This window comes from Nothobranchius furzeri, chromosome 14 (genome assembly GCF_043380555.1).
Source record: "Nothobranchius furzeri strain GRZ-AD chromosome 14, NfurGRZ-RIMD1, whole genome shotgun sequence".
Classification (NCBI taxonomy): domain Eukaryota; kingdom Metazoa; phylum Chordata; class Actinopteri; order Cyprinodontiformes; family Nothobranchiidae; genus Nothobranchius; species Nothobranchius furzeri.
Genome location: NC_091754.1, coordinates 49,001,717 through 49,014,806, shown reverse-complemented (window position 1 = coordinate 49,014,806; position 13,090 = coordinate 49,001,717). Strand labels below are relative to the sequence as shown.

Here is a 13,090-nt window from a genome sequence, read left to right as displayed (position 1 = left end):
ACACAGTCACTTGTATTTATATGCTTGTGTGGACGTCCATTGGCTTTCATTCATTTTTGTGAGTCCTGCCGAACCCATACCCTCTCACACACACACACACACACACACACACACACACACACACACACACACACACACACACACACACACACACACACACACAGTCACTTGTATTTATATGCTTGTGTGGACGTCCATTGGCTTTCATTCATTTTTGTGAGTCCTGCCGAACCCATACCCTCACACACACACACACACACACACACACACACACACACACACACACACACACACACACACACACACACACACACACACACACACACAAGGCTATACTTACTGGTACAGGATACTCATTTTTAAAATAGACAAGTGAAGAACAAAAACAGAAGTAATAAAAATACACACCGCAGCAGATAGACTGCATGCTATGTCTTAAGAAGTAAAACTAAACAAGAAAAATATAGATAAAATCAGTTTTCACCACGAAATTGACCTTTACTGGCCGCGTGTTGCAGGAAAACAGTTTTCTAGGCTGACACGTTTAGCTTACATCCTGTTTGCGCCCTCTAGTGGCAGTTTGTAATACTGCACCACCAACTGGCTAATTCACGGGAAAAAACCAACACATTTTTGGTCACTGTTAAATAGGAAAGAATGAAATTAATAGGTAATTAAAAAAACCTGCTAAATGTGAATAGTTAAAATAAATTTATGAAATGCTTTTGAAAAACGCAGAGTTTTCTTTGTATTTCTGCTTGTTCACATGAAAACAGCACGTAGTTTCTCTCTAAGCATTTGTGGGTCTTTCCTAATTATATAACACATCTAAGAGGGATGTTAAATGTGCAATAAAATGAAGAAAACACCCGACAAAATGGGGAAGAATAATCTGAAAGTTTGCTAATTAGTGGGTGGGCGGAGCTTCATTCCTTGATGATCGTGCAGGTAAAAGGTAAGGAACTTAATGTACACTTCTGAGATATAAAAGTTTATTTCTTTCGACGTACAGAGGAGTCAAATCCAGAAGTTTAAGACTCAATCATGTCATTTGTGTTTTGAACACGCAGAGGCAGCAGCGCATCTCCACTGGTTACCGTTTGCATTGTTAGCACGCCAAACTCCATTGCAGTTACGCAAGATAAATAAATAAACTTCACTTAAAATACCAATGCGTGGTCATTAGAGTTCAGTTATTAATCACTGGCGTTCTTATCACTCAGATAGACAATTCGGCATTAAATATGTAGTAAAATATACACACTGTTGTGCAGTATAAAACTAAATAGTGGGCAGAAAGTTGAATGCATCTCTTTACATGCAGGTGAGGAACAGGCTGAGCAGCTGCAAAGCCAATGCCAGAAAAGTATTATTGTGAGGAACAAACTGGGGCTGAAAGTCCGCGTGGTGTGTGTGTTTGTGTGTGTGTGTGTGTGTGTGTGTGTGTGTGTGTGTGGGGGGGGGGGGGGGGGGGTGCTTTTGAAACCTGAAATCTGCTGATTCCTCTGTTTTCATGTCCTCTGGACATCCCCTAGAGCTCATTTTAAAACTTGGCTGCTGGAAGTGTCACATTGTAGTACAGTACACACTGAGCTCGCCTTGGTCTTTATTTAGATGGGCATAAACACCACGTCACAAGATCTTCGCCCTTATGACCAAAAAGCACGCTGCTGTATTGTGGACTCAATGAAAGGAGGCTCTGTCAGTTTAATTCGATGGGGAATTGGACTAATTTGTGTTTGTGCACTGATTTGATTGTTCTTCCAGAAGTCATCAGGTGTATGTGTGTGTGTGAGGTGTATTCAAAGCATACATTAAAAGTCTTCTGGATCATTTTTTGACTTCCTAATGATCCACTTTCATTAGAATTTCGAAAATCAAATGCATCAAATGAAAATTTTTAACATTTTCCAGAATTGCACAGATCAGTTGCCTGCTTAAAGGTATATTTAAGATGAAATGTTTCTATGGAGTTTTAACCCCAGTAAATTCAATTTTCTTATCTCGGTGACAAATAAACACCTGAGATGACCACACTTGTCAAGCACTAAGATAAACTGGGGCCCAGCCTAGTTAATGCACATATCTAATTAGTGCCAGTAATGATGTTAACTGTTATGTGTTATGCAATTTTAGAACTGCCTTCTTCTTCCTTCCTGCCCTCCCTCTCTACAGCAGAACAAATTAAGGAATCAGCCTGCTTCTCTTTTCCTTTCTTCTTGTTTCGTTCCACCTGAGTCCACAGCTGAAACATTTAAATTTAACCGAGCTCGCTCCGTAGAGATACATTCAGCTCTTCTCCTGTGCTAGAGGCTGTGACGCACATGTGAGGAGGGAAATCTGCTGAGAACGTTTGTGTCCAGAGGCAAAGATGGGACAAAACTCATCTGTGGGAGAAGATCTGGAAGTGGATGAGGCGGTGGAGGTGCTGTCAACGATCAGCGGTAAGGAGCTTCCTGTCCTGTCTGCTTGTGTTTGGAGCCAGCTCCAAAAGGCTTTAATTCTTTTGTTTATATCAATTTTATAATTTATAGATTTATTGGATTCAAAATGAATAGTAATAAAGTTAATTAAAGTATGTTGTATCATATCCGATGTGTTTTACCACGATCAGCTTAAATTAACAAGGGTGTGTGAGGAATAGCCCGGATTCCTTTTGTTGAGCGATCTAAATACGATTTTTAACTATATCAACTCAGTTTTAGCTGTTTTTATATGATTAGTTCTATTGTATTTTCTGGTAATAAAATATAAACTATTAAAATATTACAAATTACACCAAACGTTTTCTCTAAAAATCAAACGTACCTGTTATCAAATGAGCTAGTTCAAAACAAAAATTTAATTTAAGGCAGAAATCTGGAGCTTTTTCTCAGAGAGCACCATCTAGAGGTGGAAAAATGTATCACACCTTAAGCCCGTCTCTCTACTTCCATGTCGTGAAAGTGCACCTCTAGCCAGCCTGGAGCTAAAACACACTGTTTTACAATAATCTCACATTGAGCTGTGTATTCATACACCGCCTGGCCAAAAAAATAAAGCAATAAATAAAAACAGTCACCACATAAACAAATGGCTTTGAGCCTCCTTTTGGATAATTACTGCATGGGCAGTATTCTTTCAACAAGTTTGCCAACTGGTGCAGTGAGCTGCTTCTCATTTCTTAAACAACCATGTGGAAAGACACATCTGGTGGTCGTGGACAAGTTAATCTGTGTGAGAAGGGTCAGATCATTGGCATCAAGCAGAGAAAACATCTAAGGAGATGCAGAAATGACTAAAACTGGGTTCAGAACAGAACTGTCCAACATTTTATTAAAACTGGTCTGATGAGTTCAGATGGGCCCTGTTCCAGAGAGATGGTTCATCAGGGTAAGAAGAGAGGCAGATGAAGTGATGCACCCATCATGCCTAGTGCTTACTGTACAAGTTTGTGGGGGCAGTGTTATGATCTGGGCTTGCTGCAGTTGGTCAGGTCTAGGTTCAGCAACAGGATGTGCTCCAAGAATGAGGTCAGCTGACTACCTGAATATCCTGAATGACCAGGTTATTCCGTCTTCCCCGATGGCACGGCCAAGATGACAATACCAGGATTCATCAGGCTCAGACAGAGAAAGAGTGGTTCAGGGAGCATGAGACATCATTTTCACACATGGATTGGCCACTGAGTCCAGATCTTAACCACATTGAGAATCTTTGGGATGTGCTGGAGAAGGCTTTGTGCAGCGGTCAGACTCCACCATCATCAATGCAAGATCTTGGTGAGACATTAATGCAACACTTGATAAAATAATCTGGTGACCTTGCAGAAGCTTATCGAAACAATGCCACAGCAAATGTGTGTCATAGTCAAAGCTAAAGGCGGTCCAACGACATATTAGTGTGTGTGTGAACTTTTTTTTTTTGGGTGACAACAGGGAGTGTGTAAATACTTTAAAAAGCACTTTTCCACAAGAAATGTTGCCAACTCTACATTTGTCTAGGAATGCTTGTGCATTGTGGTAAGCAGTCGTTTAATGCTAGTGGCTAATGCTAAGCGAAGCTCAATTAAAATTCCAGGGATGCTCTAGGGGACTGGGGCCGAGCTTATCAACAAACATTGACCAATTGCCTACATTATATCACAGTACAGGGTAAGACTATCACTTTTACGGATTTCTAAAAAGTTTATTGTTGCAGGATGATGAAAATTATCGTGGGGAACAGTTTCTTCCATACGTAATATAAAGTGCTAAAAACAGCAAGAATCCGAGACAAAAGATCTTTATTAAGCAGTAAAAGTACTTTATACTTACTATAGGTACTGTCCTGACACTTTTCTGAATAATATATAGCAGACAGCATTGTGGTACATTTTTTATATATCTGAAAACCGTACTAGGTCACATTTACTCATCAGGAACAGTCCCAGGTACCCATCCTGTTGTGTGGTTTACTTATGACACCTTATCATCTAATAAGTACCGTATTTTCCGGACTATAAGCCGCTACTTTTTCCCCACGCTTTGAACCATGCGGCTTATAATGAGGTGCAGCTTTACTGAAGATTTTCCTTCACCTGCCGAAACAGTGCTGCCGCACGTAAGCTTGGCATGAATGAATGCATGTTTCGGCGCTGGAAGCGGCAGCGGGAAGAACTCGGTCAATGTAATGTGGCTGCTGCACCGCGGCTTGTATTTGAGTGAGGCGTATGTGTGTAGAAAACTTTTTTTTTTTTTTGCTGGTGTGACTTATATTGAGGTGCGTTCTATAGTCCAGAAATTACGGTAACTGCAAAGTTTGAATTAATACACATTTCCTCCTATTGACATGACATCACACCATTTATGGAAATGGAACCTTTGCTACGATGGACGGCAGAGAAACCGTTTACGCACGTTGAAACTCCTTTGAAGCTAGTCAAAACAAGCTAGTTTGTAGCCTTATATTTGTATTGTTTAGTTCATTTAACAGTAAAATGATAAACGGGGTGAATTCTGGCAAAGTGGGCAACTTGTTTACATCAGTGAACTGCAGCAGGGAGAACGTAAGCTAACGCTTTTCATCTAGCTAACAATTAAAGCTATTATGGCGAACCTGCAAACAAGCTAGGTTTTGAACGAAAACACAGTCACGGATCACTCACCCCTCCCCTGGGATATCTACTTCTGCTGGAACTGGAAACCTGCGATGCCAGAGAAAACGAGATGGCGCTAAAAACCAGTAGCTGTTTTCCAGGTCTAAACGTCTTTTGTTGTCTGTGACTTCAAATGGTGATTTTCCTTTTGGGACTCTGGTAGTTTGTCCTAAAGTGAAAGTGGTAGCAGCCGGCTGTTTCTCCCTCTCTGGTATGACTGAGCGGAGAAACTCTCACGCCAGTGGTGTTCTGGTAAATACGTGAGTGTGTGATGAGTGGAGGACCCCGGGACGCGCGGCGGTTCAGCAAGACCGACAACCGGATGGTCCAGTCGTTGATTTTGGCCCGCAAGAGAACCACTTTATTTATTTCTTTTAGATTATTATGTTTATCTCCACAATATATTTATAGCTATATTATATTAGAATGTAGTTAAGAGGCATGAAAAAATGTTTTAAGCTAATTTGATTTCCAAATTTGCCATTGCTGCTTTAACTTTTGTTAATATCGCTCTCTGTGAACCCCACCAAGGTGTGCTGAACCTTCCCACAAGTGAACTGGGCTTGAAATAGTAGAAACCAGGCTAAAGTGGCAAAAAACAACCTCAGTCGCCACTTTTGATTTCCGTTAAATACTCCCATAATTCATTGTAGACGTCCATCATAGTGGAACCATGTGATCAGGTGACGTAGGTGCAAAGGGTCAAAAGGAAAGTGGATGTCAGGAAAGCGTCGTAGCGACACTGCCCAGCCAATGTGAGTCGCCTGAGGACATTTATAGTAGCTACTAGAGATGGAGAAAAAGGACGTTTAAAAGCGTTAAGTTGTCCCGTTTCTACTGAGCTGAACGTACCTCTCTTGTTGCATAAACACATTAATGTATTGATAGCAGTGTAGCTTTTAAGCCAGATGAGGACCATGTTGGTCAGCTGCTGCAGACTCTGTGTTCTGGAATGGATATTTGGTTGAGAATACCAAGAGATAAAACTATAAATAGATTATAATTCAATTAATAAAATGAGTAGATATCATTGGATAGTTTTCAGAGAATTTGGAAAGATGATTTCTGCAGACAATCCCAGAAAATTCAGGTTCTTGCTCCTGTGATATTTCCATTCTGCATGTTGGAGTTGGAGAACAGAAGATGTGATCTAATGGACTGTGTGCACTGATCTGCTTTGTCCAATAGTAAACCTAATTGTGCCAGACAGCAGATAATGGAATGTGCATGACCAGTTTTGTTTGGGAACTCTGAAGTCATAAAGTGGGAATGTTTGGGTGATGATAAGTTAGTTAAAGCGAAGATAATGCAACACTCAATAGGAGATGGAGATCTTAAAGATCAGTATATGTTATTCACTTATTACCTGAAATTTCCTCCATGAGTTCAAAGTTTCATGGAAATAAAAAAGTAAATTAGTTAGAAAATTTTTCTTCATTACCACAGAGATCATTAATCTTTCTTCACTTCTAAATAAGGTCTGTTTATTAATATAAGTCACGATAAACTCCTTAAGAGGGAGTTTTAGGGAATGTAAGGGATCTCATTTTTCGATGCTTTAATCGTGGCACCATTCTTCCTGCATTCATACATATTTGCTTTGTAAGTTAAACAAATTGGGTCAGGAAGAGAACAATAAACCAGTGTAATGGCTAGAGAATCAAAAATGAACTGGCATCAGGTCAGCAATTTAATTTAGTGAACTTTACTGGGTCATCTTGTGTCGTGCTTAAAGAGCAAGTCACCCCCTACCAGAGTCTAACTCCACTCCCACTTCATGTTTGAAAAATGCAACAAATGCTGTTGCCTGGCAGACCAAGAGGGCAGAGCTGCTAACAAATACACACACACACACACAGGCTCACAACAGGATTGTGACATCATAATGCACCAGTTTACATCATAGCATACCTCTTAGCCAATAGCAGTGGCAGATTTAAATTAAAATACAGTGCAGAGTTTTTACCTGACAATGGCACAACACTGCCAGTTTGAGGCAGAATATTTAAATTTTAACTAAGATGCACTGAAGTGCCAAATTATTGATGACACGTGTCTGCAGCACAATTAGACACTCGTTTATTTAGTTTATCAGCAAAAAAAAGTTGATTTGGGGGTAACTTGCTCTTTAAGAACTCTTGATTTTGTTGAGTCTTAACAGTTCAATGCGATTCATCAAGGCCCTTTTCACTCTGGAATGGTGACTTTCAACTCCAAATCTCTATTGTTGGCTTACTCTCTCTGGTTTTAAATCAGCCCTGCCACAGTATGGCCTCAGCTATTTGCAGAAACAGAGTAAAGAACCACTACCATCAGGAGCCAGAGGTTCAGCAATTGAAAATACTTTTATTTATTTAATTTAGGGAGTGACAAATAATATAAAAAAGGTAAACGATAAAGTAACTAGATTATGCCATGGTTATTTTTATGGGATTTGAGCTCTGGAAGTCTTGCATTTGCACATTCTTGGTCTTTAGTTATAAAACTGATCTGTTTTATATTTTGTACCTATTAGAGTTGTGGTTAAAGTAAACCCCTTGGCACATAAAAGAGGGTTTGATGTTAATAAATGACATCATCAGTCAGCAGGACTATAGTCCTGATGTAATATACTGGAGAACAGGCACGTACACACATTCAGAGATAGCGTAATTAGCTGTTGGGGGACGATTGCTGCACAGCCCGCCCCTCTTTTCCCAAGATAAACGCAGAGCTGACCTGAAAGGAGATAAAGTACCTCCACACTCAGAAGAAGAATGCTGCCAAATTTAGGAAAGAAGAAATAAAACTGCAGGAAATGATTTTGCGGACAAGCTCGTCATTCATAAAAACCATAAAGAGACAAAATGTCTCTTTTGGAGTTAATTCCAGACAGCCAGGAGTTGTGGTCCCATCTGCTAATGAATCTGTCTGAATCCATCAGTCTGCTCACCAGACAAACGCATCGACTGGCCCGGAGCAGAGGTTAGTGCTAGCCTGACTTTGCTGCTTTATGTTCTCACATTCGTTTTTGGTGTCTGCAGCTTCGTGTATCTGAGTTTTCTTATTAAATCTGTGTCGGGACCACGGGACAGGATTTCCTGCTATCAGTTAGATTCCCCTGCTGCGTTTCATCCCCTCATTATCAGCCCACAAGAACAAACTCCTGCTGATTGTAGGCTGTAGCTCTGCTAGTTCATGTTGTTTTTGGGGAAATAAAACAAAATTTGCATTCAGTAAATTAGATTTGCAACTGATTATTTTGTAAAAGCACACAAAGTCAAACAAATCCAGCTTAGAAGGTTCAGATTTACAGATTATCTTGGAAACATCTGACTGCTGAGTTCAGCAGAGCAGGACGAGGCCTCTGTGTGTCTGAGTGTTGTAACTGATTACCTGATTTAGCACTAAGTGCTAACTTTACCTCATGACCCGCTCTTTCAATAATTAGATGGTTGACAGATAAGCAGACAAGCACAAAGTCAAAAAAACTCACTGAAAAGGTTGAACCGTCATGTCTGCCCGTCTTTTCTGCTCTCGTCCACCAATTCTAAAATCTACGGATCATAAAGTCCCCCGGGCCAACAAAGGTGAGCATTTTCTTTAGATACACGTTCAGGAAAGAGTGTAGGTCACTTAAACTGATGAGTGTCTGTGCTTGTGAAGCTGGTCAAACTAAACCAGGTGTCTGGTTCTGGTTAGTGGACATCGCAGATTTTCTGTTGGAAATTACAGAAGGTGATCTAAATATTTGTCTTTACTTCAAACAGCAATCACTCTTAAAATAGTGCTTTAAAGTATGAGCAGCTGCTTATGAATGAATGAAATCTTTATTTTGAACATAATAATAATAATAATAATAACAATAAAAACAATAATAATAACAAAGCTATTGTAGACATTAGAAATAAAATCACACTGATAATCACACAAAAAATTTAATTATCATACTCTGTTTGAAAAGGAGTAAGAGGAAGCTGGTGCTTATTAAATCCTACCCCCCTTTGACACGTAAAACATAATACAGTGAACTAATGTGCAAAATAAAATAAATAAATAAGTAAATCATCAAACTTTATTCCGGGCCTTTAAGGTCCATAATGGGAAGGATAACACAGTGAACTGTAAAAACAGGCAGGACATGGTAAAGTAATAAAAAAATAGAAAATAGTAGTAATAACTTATAGTAGAAAAATATAAATAAAAAAACCCTATGCACTTGTTGAAGTGCTGGCATTTTATTACACTGTAAAATCTGTTGTTTTAACTAGTGATGCACTGATGAAATTTTTGGGACGATACCAATTTCCGATATTAACTCATTCGCCGCCAGCCGTTTCCTGATCGCTAAAGCCATTCGCTGCCAGCGTTTCTCACCATTTTTACTGTTTTTTTAAGAGTCACAGAACGTTGCACGCTAGGATGATGTTGATGCCAAAACAACCAAAACAAAGCGGAGACTGACCTCTTACATCAGGAAGAATCCACGCGTTTTGAGCGTTATCCGTTCTTTCATAATCCGTTGTTGAATTGTGATTGGCAGAAGCTTTTCTGGTTCGTGCCTCACTTTTTTTTTACAGCAGCGGCTCTAAACGATCTCCTAACACATGGATTTTCTGCTTCCTGATCACGTGACGTGTGACATATGCAGATGAAGATCGGCTTTAGAGCTGAGACGTTTGTTCTCACGGTGCGGGGGCTCGTTCCGACGCCCACACAGTAAAAACATATGTAAATGACGACTTTAGTCGTCAGTGGCAGTGAATGAGTTAAGATCACAGTTATGGCCGATAACCAATTTTGCTGATACTGATATACTGACATTAATGCTTCTAAAATCAGCAGATTTTGTATAGAATTTAATCATTAAAGCTGAATGTCCGCTATTATGTACCCACACCACACATATTTACGGTGATGATTTCATTTACTGTTCACATGACTAAGCAATTACACATCACCCCCACCCTCTGAATCAGGCAAACAAATGGAGACAAGATGGAAAAAATATCGGTTGTTAATATCGGCCCGGTTTCATTTATAGAACTGAAACCGATATGTTAAAAAATGACTAAAATGATCGGCCGATACCAATATTGATGCCAATACGTTGTTCATCCCTAGTTTTAACTACAAATACTAATTAAAACTGAGAAACTGTGTAGTACTTGTTCTTTCTGGAATGTGATTGGTCGCTCTGAGTTGCATCCGAATGCTGAACGTGAAATTTTCTTCCACCGCTATCTCCTGCATTGGCTCAGAAAGCCGGTTTCTTCTATGTCCCAGGGAACGTTAGTGTTCATGGCCCCACCCTATTGTGGCAACGTCTCGGCCTGTTGAAGCTAACCCTAACCAACTCTGCAACATGAGGTGACATGTTCAGGTTTGCATTAATGCAACGTTTATTTACTCAAGAACGACGACCGAACGGAGGCAGCGGAAGAGTCTCGTTGCTTTTAGCCAATCGGTGGCAAGATGTTTGCATATCATGAATGTAGAAGTATTAAGACTCGTAATCCTATTGTTTTGGTTTGAGTTGGAGCCAGCCCATAAAACAGTGACTGTCATTGGCTCCGCCCACCTGCCCGGCAGTCTCGGGTGCATCTGTTTTCAGTGAAATTGTCAGTTAATCAAAATAACTTTACAAATTATTAGACAAACCTAAATGGAGCATTAAAATTAGTTGATAAAAACAGTTTTACAGTGTAAGAGAGCATCACCGTCGTTTTTATCACTCTGAATTTGGACAGGCAGTCAGAAAGTTGAAACAGTCTCCACTCAATCCTCGTAAAGAGAGGAGTGGAGGAAACGGGAGTGGTGTAATTACACAAGCCATCTTGACAGCTGTTTGGTGAGCAACAGTCACAGAAAGGGAGGGTTTGGAGATGAGAGCTGGACGAGGCAGGTGATGCTTCTGTCTCTACCTGAGGAGGTGAGGATGGAGACGGAGGATGTGCAGGAAGGACCGGTAAAAGCCCAAACCAGGGAGGAGAGGTCTGCTTGTATCTCCGTGGAGGAGATGGAGAGCTACTACAGATACGCCCACTGCTGCAAGCTGCTGCAGAGTAAGTGTGTGTGTGTGTGTGTGTGTGTGTGTGTGTGTGTGTGTGTGTGTGTGTCACCATGTTGCTGTCAGGTACAGCTGGATGTGATCAGATGAAATTCTGCATCTTTTATATGATTTAGCTGATGAAGTTCCAACAGAAGCACCTCATGTTCTGGAAATATTTCATTTCCTTTGTTTTTATTTTAAAATCACACAAGTGGAAATTTCTCTGGAACATTTTTGCTGACTTTCAGGTAAAAATCCAGATGACTTCATTTCTCTCACTTTCATTTCCCACGAAACATCTGCGGGTCAGATCAGTCTTCCGATGAATTTTGTTGCTATTCTGGTTAAAATCCATTTCTAGGCTCCCGTGAGGCACCCACAAACAAACTCACGTGTGTTTGTCGTCTTAAGCCCTTAAGTCCATGTGTTTTCTTTTGGTTTCTGTCATGTGAACTTATTTTCAGGGCATCATAAAAAATACCAATGCTTTTTAAGTGTTTGACCTTTTCTGTGCAAACATAGCTTCACTTTACTGTCTCTTCCATGGAGATACCAGTTATCCACCAGCTGGCAATCTTCCTGTTTGTGCACTCAGCTGAATTGTTCCAGAAAACTTTAATTCCTTTTAAATTTATGAATAATTAATTTTTAATATTCAAACAAGGAAAGCATCATTCAGGGGCTAGTAGTACTGCACTACTACATCCTTGTTTACCCAGGGTGGTTCAGGTTTTTCCTGGTAGGCTGTGTGTGTCACCAAAGAATAATAGGTGTGTGTTTGCATTGACAAAATGCAGGATTTGACTTTTATTAATCAGACCTGATTAATTTCCAGAGTATTCAAGTAACAAAGTGAATCGTTTGATGTCTATTTCCAGTCGGAAAAGGTTCAGATCCATTTCCTGTGAGCTTTGGTCTTTATTTAGACATGAAATGTGTATTTTTAGCAACGTCTAATCTGTGCCACAAAGACTGCTGTGTGTTTGTCTTGTTGGAGTTGCTGCATCATCTCATGTTTTCTTCTCATCTTTGCACGGGAATGATAATGTTATTGGAAGATTTTCTTTGCATTAGACTCCAGAAAATCAAAGTTCTGGAAAGATGCTCATGTGGCAAAGACATAAAGAACAAAATGTCTTTTTCCACTTATGGACCTTCCAGGTCATTTTACCGGACCTTCATGGCATGTGCATTTCGCCGTTTCATTGGGCCGACCCGACAGGACCCTTTGCTGAGCCATTTTAGGGACCAACCAATGCAAACCTCGTTGTTAACTCATGCTGATTGGTTGATATTTGGAAATTAAATCTGCAGATGTCGCCAACTAACTGGCATTTGTAAAACTGTAAGAGCTGGTGAAGAACATAAGCAGTGTTGACGCTGATTTAAAAATGCCATTTTTTAACTCCAAACACCATAAAACGCAGTGGAAATCTCCCCACAACTAGAACTGGTCGCTTAATAGAATTTTAGTAACAATTACGATCTACGTTTTCAACAACCATTAATAAAGACCCGATTATTTGCTCCTCTTTCGCAGATTACTCTGCTCTGAGTTTAAAATTTAGCGCACCTCCCATTACAGTGTTGCCCACTTTGCAACTTTGTCACTATTTCTAATGGCTTTCTAGAACCCCTTAAAGACAATTTTTTTCCAAAAATGCGCCAAGTGAACAACCAAGTGCTATATCTTATGACCCTTAGCTACCTTCCATTGCTCCTTACGGTTGGCAAAAACACACACCCTCCGTAAGGTCCGGTAGCTTGCCAGTTGCTTCCGACAGCTTCTGAAATTTGCAACACACCAGGATCTCACCTGCTCCAAACAGCAGAAACATGGATATCAGGAGTCCAAATATCTTCTACGTCCTCCAAGAACAGCAGCGACAGACACAGGATCTTCCACTCGCCCCAGGGATCCATCATGCATCCAACTGAGCGTG

General features: G+C 40.2%; 1 protein-coding gene across 5 annotated transcripts in view; it reads left to right on the top strand.

Moving 5' to 3' along the window:
* The first annotated feature begins 2,232 nt into the window (after positions 1 to 2,232).
* The window catches only part of mcf2la (mcf.2 cell line derived transforming sequence-like a), a 62,677-nt gene continuing 51,819 nt past the window's right edge, over positions 2,233 to 13,090 (top strand). For 4 of the 5 annotated variants that reach the window (XM_015952665.3, XM_015952661.3, XM_070544176.1 and 1 more), the window contains exons 1-2: positions 2,283 to 2,444; positions 11,028 to 11,160. In XM_015952665.3, coding sequence (XP_015808151.3) covers positions 2,412 to 2,444; positions 11,028 to 11,160 — 166 coding nt within the window. In that variant the 5' untranslated portion in view covers positions 2,283 to 2,411. Of the gene's footprint in view, positions 2,445 to 11,027; positions 11,161 to 13,090 lie in introns of all 5 variants that reach the window. The other variant, XM_015952662.3, reaches the window with a different exon arrangement.